Consider the following 19,810-nt stretch of genomic DNA (forward strand, 5'->3'; position numbering starts at 1 on the left):
ATTACCCTGATAACTAGTCATATTAAGGCTCTTTTCATTTGATTAACATTCATATAGCTTTTCTGGTAATGTTTCTGTTAAAGTTTTTGCCTATTTTTTTTTTGCCTTTAATTTTTGAGTTATAAGAGGTTTTTATGTGTTGTAGATAACTTCTAATAGATAAATGTTTTTCATATATTTTTTTCCCAATCCATAGCTAGCCTTCTCCTCCTATCTCCCAGGTTTTGGCAAACACCATTCTATTACTTTCTATCTCTATGATTTTGACTACTTTAACTACTTCATATAAGTGGAATCATACAGATTTTGTCTTTTTGTTTGGTGCCTGGCTTATGTCACTTAAAAAATGCCTTCAAAGCAAATGTGTCTTGTAGCATATGTCAGAATTTCCTTCCTTTTTAAGGCTGAACAATATTCTGTTGTTTATATATATCATATTTTGCTTATCCATTCATAAATTGATGGGCACCTGGATTGCTTCCATGTTTTAGCTACTGTGAAATATGCTGCTACAAACGTGTGTGTACAGATATCACTTTGAGATCCTGCTTTTAATTATTTTGAGTATGTACCTAGAAGTGGAATTGGTCGATCTGATGACAGTTTTATTTTTAATATTTTGAAGAATCCACTATGCACATCTTCCTCAACTTATGATGGGGTTATATTATGATAAACCTATCATAAGTCAAAAATAACATAAGTCAGAAGTGAATTTAATGTACCTAATCTACTGAACATCATAGCTTAGCCCAGCCTACCTTAAATGTGCTCAGAACACTTACATTAGCCTACCGTTGGACAAAATCAATGAACACAAAGCCTATTTCATAATAGTGTTGAATATATCATGTAGTTTATTGTATATTGTACCAAAAGTGAAAACAGGTGGTTGTAGAGGTACAGAATTGATGTAATGGTATTGATTGGTATCCCTTTCATGTTACTATGGCTGACTGAGAGCTACAGCTCACTGCTGCTGCCCAGCATCTTGAGCGAGTATCATACCACATCCCCCTAGCCCGGGAAAAGATCAAAATTCAAAGTACCATTTCTACTGAATGTACATTGCTTATGCACAGTTGTAGAGTCAAAAAATAGCAAGTTGAACCGTCATAAATTGGGGGCCATCTGTACTGTTTTCTCCAGCTATACATCTTTACATTCCCCCCAAAAGTGTACAAGGTTCCAATTTCTCCACATCCTCACCCATGCTTGCTTGCTTGCTTTCTTTCTTTTTATTTATTTATTTATTTATTTTTATAATTTTTAAATATTTATTTATCTTTGAGATAGAGAAAAAGAGTGTGAGTCAGGGAGGGGCAGAGAGAGAGGGAGACACAGAATCTGAGGCAGGCTCCAGGCTCTGAGCCGACAGCACAGAGCCCAACACGGGGCTCGAACCCACAAACCATTAGATCGTGACCTGAGCCCGAGTTGAATGCTTAACGGACTGAGCCACCCAGGTGCCCCTCTTTTCTTTTTAAGTAGTAGCCATCCAGGGGCACCTGGGTGGCGCAGTCGGTTAAGCGTCCGACTTCAGCCAGGTCACGATCTTGCGCTCCGGGAGTTCAAGCCCCGCGTCGGGCTCTGGGCTGATGGCTCAGAGCCTGGAGCCTGTTTCCGATTCTGTGTCTCCCTCTCTCTCTGCCCCTCCCCCATTCATGCTCTGTCTCTCTCTGTCCCAAAAATAAATAAACGTTGAAAAAAAATTTTTTTAAATAAATAGTAGCCATCCTAATTGGTGTGAAGTGATATCTCACTGTAGATTTGATATGCATTTCCCTAATGATTAGTGATGGTGAGCATCTTTTCATGTGATTTTTTTTCAACGTTTATTCATTTTTGAGAGACAGAGAGACACAGTGTGAGCAGGGAAGGAGCAGAGACAGGGGAGACACAGAATCCGAAGCAGGTTCCAGGCTCTGAACTGTTAGCACAGAGCCTCATGTGGGGCTCAAACTCACAAACCAAGAGATCATGACCCAAGCCGAAGTCGGTTGCCCAACCAACTGAGCCACCCAGGTGCCCCACATGTGATTGTTATTTGTATATCATCTTTGCAGAAATGTCTATTAATTTCCTTGCCCAATTTTGAGTCTTATTTTTTTGCTTTTTGTTGTTGAATTTTAGGAATTCTCTATATATTCTGAGTACTAGTCACTTATCAAATATGTGACTTGAAAGTATTTTCATCCATTCTGGGAATTGCATTTTTATTCTGTTGTCTTTTGAAGCAAAAATTTTTTTAATTTTCATTAAGCCTTTTTACCTGTATTTTCTTTTGTTCTCTATGCCATTGGTGTCCTATCAAACAAATATCAATAAATAATTGACAAATTCAATATAGCTTTAGCTTCATTTCAGTTATTTTTTCCCTAGTATCATTTAGTGTAAAATCATTCAGCTCAGATTTTTTTCGTTTTTTAATTCCACTTTGATTCATGTATTTTTAAAATATTTATTTATTTATTTATTTATTTATTTATTTTGAGAGACAGAGGGAGAGAGAGCATGAACAGGGAGGGGCAGAGAGGGAAAGAGAGAATCTCAAGCAGGCTCCATGCTGTCAGCACAGAGCCTGATGTGGGGCTCAAACTCTTGAACCATGATATCCTGAGCTGAATTTAAGAGTTGGGTGTTTAACTAACTGAACCACCCAAGCACCCTGATTCATGTATTTTTTTAAGTTTCTTTTATTTATTTTGAGAGAGAAAGAGCACTCCAGAGAGTGAGTATGTACATGGGCAGGGGAGGGGGAAAAAGAGGGAGGACCAGAGGGAGAGGGAGAGAGAGAATCCCAAGCAGGTTCTGCACTGCCAGCACAGAGCCCCTTGCAGGGCTCCAAGTTGGGAATAGTGAGATCATGACCTGAGCCAAAATCAAGAGTCAGGTGCTCAACCAACTGAGCCACTTAGGTGCCTCTTTGATTCATATATTTTTAGATGTTATTTAGCTCTAGCTATTTGGAGATTTTTCTAGATGTATTATTATAATTATTATGGATTTCTAATTAAATTACTATTTTCCTATTGTGGATTAACTAAGAAATAAAAGCATGAAAATTTTTGAAGACTCAATAATGATAAATTGTGTTTGGCAAGTAGGATTGTGAAATTAAAATGAATAATTTAAAAAATCAACAAATCTCCTGTTTAGATGTTTGTTTTATTTTCTATAAAATATGGTAGGCATCTGGTGTTTTGAATTGACTATATTTCAGCCTAGGGAATAGAACAGGAAATTGTGTATGCAGTAGTTTTCACGGAGTTTTTAATTCAGTCTTTAAAAAAGTCTGTGATATAAGGCTGGAATTCTTAAGGATTTTAAATGAGAAATACCTGAAAAGTAAAATGGTTAGCCAGCCCATGTGCACACTTCTTTTTGGTACCAATCACTACTAAAATCCAATTCTCCTAATTCCAAATTCTTATTTTTTCCACAATAATTTACCTATATTTAGATTAGAGATTAGATCAAAATAATTCATGATAACTAGAGTTTTTTCCTTTTAATTCTGAGATTTTTGTATAATTGATGGCGAAATTTTCTGATTAACTTGTTTTGATTCTTCTTTCTTTCTTTCTTTCTTTCTTCCTTTCTTTCTTTCTTTCCTCTTTTTTAAGGACTGTCTCATCTTAATTATGTGAGGGGACAAAATCCCTTTAAGATACCCTTTTCACCTAGAGTTTTTAATGCACCTTCTGGGGTTTATAGTCAAAAGAAATTTACATTTTTAGTTCATCAAACCCTGGAGACCAATCATAAACTCATATAGCACTTCTCTATTGTTGCCATTAATCATATTTATCCTTGGAGAATATTTATATAAATTATTTTAAATTTAAGATGAAGTTATCCTCAGGGTAACATTTTGGAATCAGTTTACTCTGATGGTTTCCAAATACTGTGATTCCCACTGGATGCCTAAAATAATACTCCATTTTCACAGTTAAATGTACCAGTTAGAGACATACCTATGAGAGAAAGAATCATACCTTTAAAAAGGTTAATAAGAAGATGGGACCCCACTGGTCTCAAGATACAATTGCCTCAAGATACAACTGGGGCGTGAGGTAGATAATTCCTCAAACTTCCTCAGACAAATTGATCTTGTTATGGCATAATTAGCTATGGGTTACACCAGGGCAACCAGATGATTCCCACTGGTGGAGTGAAACTTTTGTATCCTGCTATGAATCATCTTAAATAAAGCTCATGTAAAACAACTCTTGATTTTAATCAGTCTCATTGGACCTTATTTAAAAGTGAATTTAGTCAAAGAACTAAATTAGAAAGAACCTTAGGAAATCCCTGAATAGATGATTACTAGGCAACTCAAGCTTGAAATAGTTTTAAGTGATACATTAAATGTTAAAAAAATATAGAGTCAGAGACAACTGTTTCCCTTAAATTTTCATACTTGTCATACACACACAGACCCAGCACACACAATGCACTCACAAGAATCTTTTAGGTAGATGCCCATATTAGTAGAGTAGTTCCCAAAGAGTCCACATGTTAAAAATATATATATACACAAACACTATTTTCTGACTCTTTCCATGAGAAATTATATTTACCCTTGACCATAGATTAAAAACAACAACAGCAGTCTATTTGAAGGTACAATTTATAGCTTCCAGTTTAAACTCATTTTACGTTCCTAATATCTGGAAGTTAGTTTAGAATTTATTTATGTTTATTATTCCTTCAGTGGAAATAGTAATCTTATGTTATTCATCAGGTTTAAAAAAACATAACCTAAAATAAGTGTGAAAAAATTAAAGCTCTTTTTCTAAAATGGTTTCCCTTATGTATAGACAAATTTGAACCACAGTTTCTCTTACTTCTAGTACACACATGTAAAATGACATTTTACCCAATTTCTGGAAAGTTTAAATATATTTTTTTCGTTTAAAATAACTATGGATCTGGGGCACCTGGGTGGCTCAGTTGATTAAGCGTCCGACTTCGCTCAGGTCATGATCTCACAGTTCGTGAGTTCGAGCCCCGCATTGGGCTCTGTGCTGACAGCTTGGAGCCTGGAGCCTGCTTCAGATTCTGTGTCTCCCTCTCTCTCTGCCCCTCCCCCACTCATACTGTCTCTCTCTGTCTCTCAAACATAAATAAACATTAAAAAATAATTTTTTTTTTAAATTTTTTTTTTTTCAACGTTCATTTATTTCTTTTGGGACAGATAGAGACAGAACATGAACGGGGGAGGGTCAGAGAGAGAGGGAGACACAGAATCGGAAACAGGCTCCAGGCTCCGAGCCATCCGCCCAGAGCCCGACGCGGGGCTCGAACTCACGGACCGCGAGATCGTGACCTGGCTGAAGTCGGACGCTCAACCGACTGCGCCACCCAGGCACCCCAAATAATTTTTTAAATAACTCTGGATGGCAAGATATAATTAAACAATTTCTTTTGAGATGATGCAAAATTTTTACAGAAAGTTCAAAAAAGATATTTCCATTAGTCAAACATGTTACAATCTTTACCTCCCTCAATTAATATACTATTATTATTTGTAATCACTTCAAGCTTTTATATACATATATTATATATATATATAACCTTTATATAATATGTATATATTTTTCATATATATATTATATATATATATAAACTCAGGGTTATTGTTTGATTGGTTAGACTGAGTAGTTGTTTTTTTTTTTTTTTAATTTTTTTTTTTCAACGTTTATTTATTTTTGGGACAGAGAGAGACAGAGCATGAACGGGGGAAGGGCAGAGAGAGAGGGAGACACAGAATCGGAAACAGGCTCCAGGCTCTGAGCCATCAGCCCAGAGCCCGACGCAGGGCTCGAACTCACGGACCGCAAGATCGTGACCTGGCTGAAGTCGGATGCTTAACCGACTGCGCCACCCAGGCACCCCTGAGTAGTTGTTTTGAACTACATTAGAAACTATGTTGAGTATGATGCACTATTTTCACCTAGTCCTTTTAACCAGAGCAGTCACAAAACAGAATAATGAATCATCTCAACATTAATGCTCCTAATACTTGATATCAATTAAATATCAAAATCACATCACAAGTTGTAATAACAATTAAGTATATACACAGGATTTGAGAAATGGCTACCAAAAATATTTTTATTCAAGTCTTCTCAAAGACATCTATTATACTCAGTCACCTTAAAAGAGTTTTTCTCCTGTACCCCACCAAGAGTTAGGGATAACACTGGAAGATAATTACAGGTAGAAATTCCCTGACTGTGATGACTAAAATGATAAATATGAAAGAAGAGAGTAAAATGGTGAGAATAATGAGTCTGTAATTTACCCAAAACAATGCAAAGTGGACTGCCTTCAAAAATACAAAGTTCTCTGGGGTGCCCGGGTGGCTCAGTCAGTTGAGTGTCCGACTTCAGCTCAGGTCATGATCTCATGGTCTGTGAGTTCGAGCCCCGCGTCGGGCTCTGTGCTGACAGCTCAGAGTCTGGAGCCTGCTTCAGATTCTGTGTCTCCCTCTCTCTCTGACCCTCCCCTGTTCATGCTCTATCTCTCTCTGTCTCAAAAATAAATTAAAAAACATTAAAAATTTTTTTAAAAAAATACAAAGTTCTCATCTAACAAAACTAGTTAAGTATATCCTAACTGGCTACGGACTTAGGAAGTAACAACATACTAACTATGTTAAATTTGGGCCAAAAATAAAACATTTTATACCTTCTGTTTGAGGCTAATCCCAGACACTAAATAATTAAGCTATAATTCAAATGTTTCTTTCATGTTTCCCAGACCTTTTGTCACTTAGAGATAGGGGTTTCTTATTCTAAGTAAGGGATGTAGTGTTCTAAAGCTTTCAAAATTTTAAAGCGTTCCTTAAAGCGGATAGATATTCTTCTTATTATTTTTAGTTAAATAAGAATTTGATGATAGGTTCTCAGAAGATTATGGAATAGAAATTTTTCTTAAAGAAATGTTTGGTTTTACTTGTCTATTTTACAGCATTCATGCATACAAATAACCCTCCAAAAGATTGGAAACCATATTCTACCTAAAGATAGAGGATGGGGGTCAGGAAGAAGGAAGACAATGGAGATTTAAATTTTAGGCACCTGCTTTTAGTGTTTTTAATACTTTCAAATGAGGAATGTGTTGTGCTTTCTTATGTCATAGATGTGCGTTAAGTAATTTAACCTAACGATATTCAAAGTCCTTTCTATATGCTTCCTAAATCAATTATCAATTAGAATACACTTGAATATTTTGACAACTGAGCATTTCATATTTTTTTCAAGCAGTCCTTTTCATTTTCAAAAAGCTATGCTTCTGAGAAAGATTTTCTTTATACTGAGCAGAAAGGTGCTTTCCTGTGACTTCCTCTCATTGGTTTTAACTTTATGGTTTCCATATCTGAGAATAAATTAAGCCTCTTGTAAGAGTTCTTTAAACGGGTAATGATAATGACTTTATCTTGTATATATTCAGCTTCTCTAATGACTTCAGTTGAACCTTGTTGTGGCCAAACAGCAATTCTGTCCACCCCTATGAATTTGCTCTTTTACTTCATCTGGGTCTTTCAAATCTGGTAACATTTAAAATTGAATGATATTATCAATAATGTATTTATTTAAACTATTTAATGCTTTCTAGGTCCTCCCTGAAGGGTGGAGGTATCATCTTTGGACTTATTTATTGGAAATCATTGATGGCCATGACAGTAGTCATCTCTGCTCTCAAGCAGCTTGTAAGTTTTTGTGGAGAGAGATGCCAGGGAGTTATAAGTGCTTTACAGAATAATAGAGTTCAGTGACAAAAAATGAGTCATATGTGACATGTTCTTCATTTAATGTATACATAAAACAGAGTGAAGGAGCAAGGGAAGGGAATGATCATATTTCTTTGGGTAAATTTTAAATAATTATAATAAATATAGTAGTTTTAATAAAATTGCATATGTCTTAAGAGCTAAAGTGTCACAAAGTGTCAGGTTTTTTTTTGTTTTTTTTTTTTTTTTAATTTTTTTTTTCAACGTTTAATTTATTTTTGGGACAGAGACAGAGCATGAACGGGGGAGGGACAGAGAGAGAGGGAGACACAGAATCAGAAACAGGCTCCAGGCTCTGAGCCATCAGCCCAGAGCCTGACGCGGGGCTCGAACTCACGGACCGCGAGATCGTGACCTGGCTGAAGTCGGACGCCTAACCGACTGCGCCACCCAGGCGCCCCCAGGTTTTTTTTTAAGTGTAAAAATGTCCAGACATGACATACGTTCAGACACAATCTGCCAAACAAATGGATGACTCCAAATTATTTGTTCTATAAGATTTGAATGATATTTATTGAACACATTTGCATCATTCTGGAATTACTCTTTTTTTTTTAATTTTTTTTTTCAACGTTTATTTATTTTTGGGACAGAGAGAGACAGAGCATGAACGGGGGAGGGGCAGAGAGAGAGGGAGACACAGTATCGGAAACAGGCTCCAGGCTCTGAGCCATCAGCCCAGAGCCCGATGCGGGGCTCGAACTCACGGACCGCGAGATCGTGACCTGGCTGAAGTCGGACGCTTAACCGACTGCGCCACCCAGGCGCCCCCTGGAATTACTCTTAAAGGCTATGTGCATGCTACATTTGTTTGATTAATAGAATTATTAAAATATATTTTAATTCATGGAATTTGTGGGGGTGCCTGAGTGGCTCAGTCGGTTAAGCGTCCAACTTCGGTTCAGGTCATGATCTCAAGGTTCATGAGTTAGAGCCCCACGGCAGGCTCTGTGCTGACAGCTCAGAGCCTGGAGCCTGCTTTGGATTCAGTGTCTCCCTCTCTCTCTGCCCTCCCCCGCTCATGCTCTGTCTCTCAAAAATGAATAAACGTTAAAAAATTTTTAATTCATGAAATTTGTAGGGAAGACCATTGAACATTTTCACCATATAAAGTTATGTCAAGCTAGAATGTACAGCAATAGCTTATCTTTCCTAGAAAAGTAAAAAGAGTAAAAACGTAGCTAAGTCTAAGTCTCTAGAACATGAGTTAAAATGTTAAAATGGCTTTTGAATCATTGAGGAGTTTTGAGTTACTGGCAGGGAATACCTCATCTTGAAATAATGTAAAAAATGATAAAAGAGAGAGAGGGCATTATTGTCTCATGCAATAGAAAATTGTAGCACATTATGAAAACTGGATTCACTAGCCTATGTTGTCCTGACTCAAGATTTATGCAGCTCTGAGCAGTGTTTTCCTCTCATTGACATTACAACCAAATTATTCTCTTTCCTTGTGCTACAGTCCTCAGAAGCTCCAGAGTTATATATTCCCAAGTTCAAGTCCAATGGAAAAGATATCACTTTTTTGTTTGCTTAAGTAAAACCTTAAAAGTTAGTTTGATCGGACCTTACTGGGTCATCAAACTTTGAGCCACTCTCTTCTATGAGTGAGGCCTTGGCCACATGCCCACCTGTGTTACGTGGTGCTAACGTGTGGTTTGAGAATTGGTAAGATGTGCTTCTGAAACGAAACAAGGCAAAGTGTCATTGGTTGCTAAGGAGATTAAAAATTCAAAAAATGTCTCTCACATGTTAGCACTAATAAAGGATGAAAGAACGAAAACATAATAAAATGTGTTTAGAATAGATTTCTTTCCTCCAACCACAGTTTTACAGTTTCAGGTATGCCCAACACCTGTTTTTTGTCTATCCATTTCCCATTGCTTTAAAATGGTGGATTCTTCTAATAGAGATGTTTCTTAATCTGTGCTCTCAGAATGACAAATGTCTCCGTCTTCTAAAAAGTAAAGTTTAGGTTTAATATTTCTAGTATGCATCAGAGACTTTCTCACTAAAAGAGTTGGAAATTTTTAAGAGTATTGAAAAAGGAAGACTCTAAAAATAAAGTGAATAAGTTCTGTGTACGTTTTATTTCATGAATTTACAGATAGGCACATTAATTATAAAGGAAATTATCAATTTAACATTAATAAGGTGTTCATTGTTTTTGATAAGTTCTCCTACTTGGGAAATAATGTGTGGATAGATCATTCTAGTCATTCCAATCCACTTAAACCAGAATACAACATACATACTATGTGTAACTGACTTTCACATAAAGAAATAAGACATTTGTACTAGAATGCTCAAGTCTTTAGGAACACAGCTATGAAATGGTTGTACCTTTTTCCAATCACTGTTTAACCTTGCTGTTTTGATTTCCCCCTTTGTATTCCTGGGCTATTTCAGTCAGTTTCTATAACGTCCAGTTATCTTTTAGGGATTAACATTTAGTGCAATGTAATTTTAAATCTTTCATTTCATTTAATTAAAAACCAAGCCAGTGCCCAGCAGTTTGTAGACCTTGGGTTGGTAAGTCAGGGATGAGAAAGAGGAAAAGGGCAAATGTCTTTACAAACGTGAGGCCCAGGCAGTGATAGCCTATAGTTAATTATGTAGTTAGTTATGTTGCTGATACGTACAAAGCTATTATGTTTCCTTTTTTTCAGTTCTTTGATTTCTTCCATCAGAGTTTTATAGTTTTCCTCATATAGATCTTACCCATATTTTGCTAGATTTGTACCTAAGTTGTTTATTTTTTTCTCTACTCCATTCCTGTCAAACGCTGCCTTTAAAGATTCCTACAGCGAACCTCAAAATAACAATATTAACTGGGTAAGAAATGATTCTCGCCTTTATGTTTACACAATCCCCCAAACTCCAGTGGATACAAGCAAAATATACCTGAAACGTTTTGTCATGTGAGGCTTCACTCGGATGCATAGGTGCTACATCCCAGCAAGCAACCAAATGGAGAACTACAGTCCAGTTTCACTTTTTAAGAGACAGGCTGTATTCTGTAATTTGGTGGATTTACTGCTTTTGTTTGCCATGTAGTGTGAGAAGAAGTAGAAAAATCTCATGAACCTGGCTGTTTTACAAGTGTAACAGTTTCACTGCCTCACATTCTCCTCAGCCTTCCTTATACACGGGGAGGTGGTGGGGGGTGACTTCCTACTTTTTTTTTTTATATCCAAGTTAGTTAACATATAGTGTAAAAATGGTTTCAGGAGTAGAATTTAGTGATTCATCACTTACATATAACACTCAGTTCTCATCCCAAAAAGTGCTCCTTAATGCCCATCACCCATTTAGCCCATGCCCCCACCCAACACCCTCAACAACCCTTAGTTTGTTCTCTGCATTAAAGAGTCTCTTACAGTTTGCCTCCCTCTCTGTTTTTATCTTATTTTTCCTTCCTTTTTCCTATGTTCATCTGTTTTGTTCTTTAAATTCCACATATGAGTGAAATCATATGATAGTTGTCTTTCTCTGACTGGCTTATTTCGCTTAGCATAATACATTCTAGTTCCATCCATGTTGTTGCAAATAGCAAGATTTCATTCTTTTTGATTGCTGTGTACTACTCTATTGTATATATGTATACCATATCTTCTTTATCCATTTATCAGTCGATGGACATTTGGGCTCTTTCCATAATTTGGCTATTGTTGATAGCGCTGCTATAAACATTGGAGTGCATGTGTCCTTTCGAGTCAGCATTTTTATATGCTTTGGATAAATTCCTAGTAGTAAAATTTCTGGGTCATAGGGGAGCTCTATTTTTAACTTTTTGAGGAAACTCCATACTGTTTTCCAGAGTGGCTGCACCAGTTTGCATTCCCACCAGCATTTCTCCATAACATTGCCTTGTTTCCTGAGTTGTTGATTTTAGCCATTCTGACAGGTGTGAGGTGGTATCTCATTGTGGTTTTGCTTTGTATTTCCCTGATGATGAGTGATGTTGAGCATCTTTTCATGTATCTGTTAGCCATCTGGATGTCTTCTTTGGAAAAGTGTATTTTTGTCTTTTGCCCATTTCCTCGCTGGATTATTTGTATTTTGGGTGTTGAGTTTGATGAGTTCCTTATAGATTTTGGATACTAACCTTTTATCTGATATGCCATTTGAAAATATTTTCTCCCATTCCATCGGTTGCCTTTTAGTTATGTTGATTGTTTCCTTTGCTGTGCAGAAGTGGTTTTTTGGTTTTTTTTTTTTTAATCTTGATGAGGTCCCAATAGTTCATTTCTGTTTTTGTTTCCCTTGCCTCCAGAGACAAGTCTAATAAGAAGTTCTGTGGCCAAGGTCAAAGGGGTTGTTGTCTGTTTTCTCCTGTAGTATTTTGATGATTTCCTGTCCTACATTTAGGTCTTTCTGCTTTTTTAATAAACCTAATAATTATTGATCCATTTGCAGTCTTATTTAGAATTTCAAGTGCCTCTTGCCTTCAGCTTTGTCCTCATCTGAAATTGTTAAGCAAATGGAAAAATCACCACTCCATGCCTATCTCATATTTAAAACAATAGTTACAGTGAATATAATATGAACTTTTTGCATGATTTAAAATTAATAGAAAAGAATTTAAGTAGAGAGAGAGTGCAAAAGTGGGGGAGGGGGCAGAGGAAGAGAGAGAGAGAATCTTAAGCAGACACCACACTCAGTGTGGAGCCCAACTCGGGGCTCAATCCCATGATCCTGGGATCACGACCTGAGCCAAAATCAAAAGTCAGACACTCAACTCACTGAGCCACCCAGGCACACCTTTAAAAATGTTTAATATCTTAAAAACATAGAATGTTAAGTGTAATATCAGGTTTTATCATTTTGGAGGTCTGTAAAGGTACAAACTAAAGATTTTTGGTACTTAAAATTAGTTTTGGCTTTGGAAGTGATGTCAAATTGTCTTAACGTCAGGGGACTGAGTTCTGGGCAAGTCTCAGAAAAGTAGGCATGTACTGGAAAGCATCTCATTAGTGTCCATAACTTTCTATTACTTAAACTAAGGATGTATACACATCTTTTTCCTTTCATGCTTTTTACAATAGGGTATTTTTTGAGGTTGCTTTTTTGGAACCTCTCCAGTTTTCTAAACCAATAGTCAGCATTGATTTATCTTTTGTGGTATGTGTGGAAAATATTCTTTAAACTTTTGACTTGGGGGTAAACTGCTTTGAATTCAAGAAATAAAATGCCACACAAGTTTAGTAAAGAAATTTTTGTTGTGTCTTTTCCTGAAAATTAAGCATTCTGATTTTGGGGAACTAGAGGTCAAGAAACTTTACTTCTGGTGTAAACAGGGATTGATTTCTTAATACTTTGGTAATAAATAGCAACAGCAAATCCTCTCTAAGTGGTTTTTCAGGGCAGTGAGTATTTGAAAAGAGAAAAAAAATAACAGGGATCAGACACTCTGTAATGACTGGCAGCTGTTGGACTTACGGTATGTTGGGAGGTGCATATGTGAGGTAAACATTATGTACCTCAGAGACAACTAAGAGATACCTTTGAAGAGGGTGAGGCTCTGCTATTACAGTGCCCATAAAGCCTTCAGTCATTCCTCTCTTCTGAAGTTTCTTTCACCTAATGTTACCACAGTATCCCATGTACAACCACAAACACTCTCAATAGGAGACAGCACACATTCATGTTATTCAGTCACAGGAGATAAAACATGTTTGTTCAGCTTCTACTTGTAGTGACAGTTAGTTTCTGAGTTTAAAATACCCAGATGTATCCTTTCCAGCTGTAATTTGATTGATAACCATCCAGGTTCTGATCACCACAACTCTAAAACTTAGGACCTGGGTGATAATTTGACTAGAATGATAATGTGGGCAAAACAATATACTGTGTATTCAATACAAGGGAAGACAAGATGATCGGGTGGGGGGAAGACAACCACAATTTAAAAGTAAGATAAACAGGAAACACTTTACATAGCAGTGTCATATTTTTATCATTAGCCCCCCCCACACACATTATGTAATCTTTTTTTCCCCAAAATAGTGAATGTAAGGTAACTGAGAGGATGAGTGAATGATGACACAGGGATCAGTTTTATCACATCCTGCAATGTGAAATGAATTCTTGGTTATCAAATTTAGCTGCTTCCCTTTCTGTCCCCTTCAAGTATTTTGTACTTGTCTTTTCTTGAGCATGGATGATAAGAGTACTGGAGATTTGCTATGAGAAGACAATATGGTTAAGTAATCACAACAGCCATTAAAACAAGAACACACCCTTTCTCAGTACTTGAAAGCTGAAACTGTGTATTTATGTCCACAGGACTTAACTTACTTCACAAATGCTATTTTAATTGATAATGATAGCAACTATTACTATATGGTTCCTCAGTGTCAGGACACAAGTTAGGTGATTTTTAATAATGTTTTACCCATTTAATCACCACAACCTAGAAACATAATCAAAAAGAAAATAATTTGTTTTTCTGTTATTACATTATCATAAGCATATTAATGATGAAAGACTCTAGGTACAAGTTCCAAGAACATATTCACACAATAGTGTTTAAGTGTGACTATTTTTCAAAATTACCCAATGAAACATTTCCCATGATCCATTACTTAAGCTGAATATAATTAGTCATGTTCACTATTTCTTTCTCTATTTGCATCCACTTATGGACGCTATGAGTGAAAAACAAAAGATACATGAGCTATTAAGTGTGTGTTCATCAGAACACCCACAATTATGAGTATTTTATGTTTTATACAAGGTAATGTGACACCGCGTGGTTTGCATTTAGGTTTAAATACCCCTATTATGTTAAAAATAAAAAGAAAATCACCTTTCTTGTGGGCTGAGCAATGCTTCCAGGCCCCTTTTGTTTCTTACTACTACTGTTGTTTTGGATATGCAGGCTCACTGGCTAGGAGAACTTGAGTAACTCCTTATGTATCTTCCAATACAAAGCATCCCCTTTATACTAAACATTAATGAGATTTGGGGATTTTGTCCATGGAATTTTGTTCAAATACACGTCATCTTTAATATGTTTATCATCCCTAATTATGAGTATGTTATATATCAGAACTGTGATGTATAGCTCTAGCACCGGCCTTTGAGGAACTACCATCCTACAAACAGAGCCAGAAAATACAACACAGAAATATAATTACTGAAATATAAAATTCTTATTTTATATTCATTCCAATTCACACATATACTTTACCTTCTTTACTATCACAAATACAAGTATCTCAAATGCTTCTGGAAAATAAATGGGTAGATTTCACTGACAGTGTTACCTCTTATATCCCTCCAACTTGCCATCTTAAGATCCAATGCCAGATACTTTCCAGATGTCACAAATCCAAATCACTGTTCTTGAGGGCATTTCCAGAAGTTTGCCACAGTCAGCGGCTAAGTATTACTGTCAGAGTTAATGCTCCCTAAGATCAACCTTCAATCAATGTATATGATAGGTGTATATGTATACAGAGGCCTATATGTCAATACATTTTAGGATTGTGCTTTACACTATTTCCCTTCTAAGAATAAATTTTAGTGGCCTTTTATGGTACCTGGCATAATAATGGGCAATTTAGTGGCTGTCTTCCCTTGCCTGTATCATTTTCTCCCTTCTGAGTCCTTCCAAACAAATTGCTTGCACTGGTATTAAGATTTGACTACAGGGTAAAAACACTAAGATAAAAATAAAATGTTAACTCTAATTTCTACAGAATATTACTGAACATTTAAATTATTTTGGTCACCTCACTTCTCCAAAGTTGCCATAAGAAACCAGCTTTTGTTTAAAAGTTATTTATTTTGGAAGTCCTGTTCTTGATTATTCAGGGTCAAAAATAATATAATTAATTAGCTAGGATAAATGGTCAGCTCCTAAAGGAAATTATATTCAAACATATACATTTAAATAAGGCTTACAATGGGAGTAACAAGAATGAATGTCACACAGGAAGAAGTTTTTCTAAAACTTGATTCATATGAAAAACCAAACACTAAGTGAATAAGAGCAAGGGAAGAATCTAGTTTTGAATAAAGAATCAGGGTTCCACTGGATTTACAAGTTAGACATTTTAAACACTTACCTTAAATACTTAGAGTTGTGTTATAGTGTATATCACTCAACAGTATTTATTAACAATTTATATTTTAAGATGCCTGATTTTTAGGTATAGAGAGCTAAGTAATTAGGGAGTGTACTCCACTTAAGAACTTAAATCCTAACAGCCTATGTTTGACACTAAAAAGCTACTAATTGCTTCCTATTCATTTTTAACATTCTCCACAATAATATTTCGGTTCCTCAGTAAAGTGGTGTAAAGGATACCAAGCTTAATCCTAGTACTTATGGAGAAGGAAAAAATGAATAGTGTCCAGGGCACAGGAAATGCTTGTGAACGAAAGATAAATAATTTGAAGACCCTACTACATAGTTCCCTTTTGCTTAAGCACATTGAAAAAATGTACAACATTCATAAGTGTTTCCTAGTTGGATGGTACAAATACTTTAAGGACAATGTATATTGGTAGATGCATCATAAAACCTTGGGTAACTAACTTATCTGTATATTAGTATATGTTTCATCCACTATGGCTGGGTTAGGCCATTTTTCTAAGAGGATTCCTCTATGTTACCCTTTGAAAGGCTTCCTTTACTTCCTTGTTCCTCAAGGTATAGATAACAGGATTCAGAGCAGGGGTGACCACTGTGTACATGAGTGCAGTTGCTTTGTCTGTTTCTGGAGTGTGTACAGTCTTTGGTTGGATATAAGTGAACAAGGCAGTGCCGTAGAACAGAGAAACAACCAAGATATGAGATGAACAAGTGGAGAAAGCTCTGTGTCTGCCAGCTGCTGAAGGGATTCTCAAGATGGTTACAAGAATTCGCAGGTAGGAGCACAAGATGAGCAAACGGAGTCATGATGAAGATCATGGAGAGAACAAACATCACAATCCTATTGTAGGAGGTATCAACACAAGCCAGTTTCATTACAGGCATGATGTCACAGAAAAAGTGCTGAATCTTTCCTGTTCCGCAGAAGGGAAGACTGAAGATCCAGGTGATCTGGGCTGACTCCACCACCACCCCAGTGGTCCAAGACGCTGTAGCCAATATCAAACACATGCGAGGGCTCATCAAGAGTGTATAACGCAGCGGGTAACAAATAGCTACAAAGCGATCATAAGCCATGGCTGCTAGCAGGGAGCATTCTGTCAGTCCCAAGATGGCAAATGTGTACATCTGAGCTGCACAACCACCCACGCTTATAGTCTTGGTCTCCATCAGCAGATGCACCAGCATCTGAGGCACCACACTGGTGATGTAGCACATCTCCAGGAAGGAGAGGTTAACCAGGAAGAAATACATGGGAGTGTGTAAGGAAGTGGAGACCCAGATCAGGGAGATGATGATGAGGTTTCCTCCCACAGTAAACAAGTAAATGAGTAAGAACACAACGAAGAGCACAGGCTGTAACTCTGCTAGAGAGGAAAAAGCCACAAATGTGAATTTGGTGCAGAGGGACTGATTTCCACTCATTGTAGGCTCAGAGCCAGACATCTGTGGAGACAACAGAGAGGACAGGTAATCCTGAAGGGAATCCAGACCACCACGGTTGCCTATCAAACCCCAGCAAAGGAGCTCTCGTAGGATCAATGGTCCTACATGAGAACCTAAACATTTGGATTTATTTTGATAAATATTTCTAAATAAATGCCCAATTAAAATAGATGCAGTTTTCTTCCTGATTTTGGTTTCTAGATCTTGTGGTGTTTTCACAAAAATTAAAAGAAAACAATGGCTTTAAATTATATAATCTAATTTTTGTTTTTATCTTATTGATATTCTAATCCTATACACAGGGTATATGTAAGCAATATGGGAAGATACTCTATTGAAAAAGTTACACAAAACTTAAGCGTAGAGAGTAAAATACAAAAGTGCTATATTTAGGTTGTGAATTCCACACTTTTCTTCAAGCCATAATTAAGGGTTCAGAAGGGAGTATATTTCCAGCCATGTATCTATTTATTTGCGTACATGAAGTTACTCATTTAGATTTGAAAAAAATAATCAAATGATTAGGCAGGTAAAATCCATGGAAACCAAAACTAACAGAATCTTCCCACAACCTCAGTGTAATTTTACAGGAAATTATGAATAGGGGAACATACCTAGAACCATAAGGTGAATTTTCTTTTCCCTGTTGGTCTTCCAGACTTTCTACAATTCCAAACTGGTGGTGGAATAGGCAGTATTTTTATTCTGACTAAAGACCAAAGGGATTGTATTCACTGCACAGTTTAATTAGATTTCTCTCAAGAGGGATTTCTTCAGAAACAACAATGAACATTCGATGTAAATTTCGTTTTCATTTTTTGAACACTTTTTCCAGAGAGAATCTATTACTGTTAGTTACATCAGTTAAGTTTCAATGTGTAAAATGAAAAGTTTCTAATGGATTTCCATTATGAAATTGAACTAATTATTGGATTTGTGAATGTTTGCCATGGTAATCTTCTTTAAGCTCCTCCAATGGACAGTGACTGTTCAGGTCTTTGTGAAATTGTAGGCACAGTTCAGGGACAAAGAAGCTCCATTAACACCACAGATGGCTTTCACTTAATTATCTATGTGGAAATTAACAACATAAATAAATAGACCTTAACAGGGCAATTCCCAATTTTGAATGCTTCTAATTAAAATAATTTGTCAGAAACGTGAACAATGTGTTTTCTGCACTTCCTCAAGAAGTGGAAAAACTCATTCATTCTGAGAATTTTTATTTTCAAACATAACACATTTTTAAATTTTGTTTCTAGTTTTATGGAGATATAATTGGAAAATAGAATTTTACATATTTAAAGTTTACACATGACAATTACATATAATATACATATAATTGTGAAATAATTTTCACAATTAGGATAATGAACACCTAAATCACCATGCGTTGTTATCATTTTGAGTGTGATGACAAAGCTTAGGATATGTTGTCTTAGCAAAGTTCAAGTATACAATGCAGTATTATTAACTAATACCATCATGCTATATACATTATATCCCCAAACTTATTCATCTTATAACTGAAAGCTTTTACCCTTTGATCAACATATCTCCATTTCTCCCACTCCCCAACTCATTCTACTCTCTGTTTCGAGTTCAATTTTTTTTTAGACTCCACATAACTGAGATCATATGGTATATGTCCTTCTGTTTCTGACTTATTTGACTTAGCCTAATGCCCTCCGAGCCCATCCATGTTGCCACAATTGGCAGTATTTCTTTATTTTTTTATGGCTAAATAATATCCCTCTTTGAAATTGGTCTTAATGATTTTTGGAGCACAGGCAAGAAAGGCAAAAATAAACAAGTGGGACTACATCAAATAAAAACGTTTCTGCACAGCAAGGGAAAGACAGTTAAGAGCATGAAACAGACTGAAGTTATTTATGGGTAAATAGAAATAAAAAAAGTGAAAGAAACCAGTGGCAGCATTCTGGAAAACAGTGTGGAGGTTCCTCAAAAAATTAAAAATAGACCTACCCTATGACCCAGCAATAGCACTGCTAGGAATTTACCCAAGGGATACAGGAGTACTGATGCATAGGGGCACTTGTACCGCAATGTTTATAGCAGCACTCTAAACAATAGCCAAATTATGGAAACAGCCTAAATGTCCATCAATTGATGAATGGATAAAGAAATTGTGGTTTATACACACAATGGAGTACTATGTGGCAATGAGAAAGAATGAAATATGGCCCTTTGTAACAACGTGGATGGAACTGGAGAGTGTGATGCTAAGTGAAATGAGCCATTCAGCGAAAGACAGATACCATATGTGTTCACTCTTATGTGGATCCTGAGAAACTTAACAGAAACCCATGGGGGAGGGGAAGGAAAAAAAAAAGAGGTTAGAGTGAGAGAGAGAGCCAAAGCATAAGAGACTCTAAAAAACTGAGAACACACTGAGGGTTGATGGGGGGTGGAAGGGAGGGGAGGGTGGGTGATGGGTA

The 19,810-nt window shown here is 36.4% G+C and overlaps 1 protein-coding gene across 1 annotated transcript; it reads right to left on the bottom strand.

The window, feature by feature from the left end:
* Positions 1-16,417: 16,417 nt before the first annotated feature.
* Positions 16,418-17,330, bottom strand: LOC122473629 (olfactory receptor 10C1-like). The gene is given in 2 exon segments (XM_043564270.1): positions 16,418-16,703; positions 16,705-17,330. Coding segments are annotated over 2 exon segments (912 nt in total).
* Between the last annotated feature and the right edge of the window lie 2,480 nt (positions 17,331-19,810).

Source organism: Prionailurus bengalensis, chromosome B4, assembly GCF_016509475.1.
Source record: "Prionailurus bengalensis isolate Pbe53 chromosome B4, Fcat_Pben_1.1_paternal_pri, whole genome shotgun sequence".
Lineage (NCBI taxonomy): Eukaryota > Metazoa > Chordata > Mammalia > Carnivora > Felidae > Prionailurus > Prionailurus bengalensis.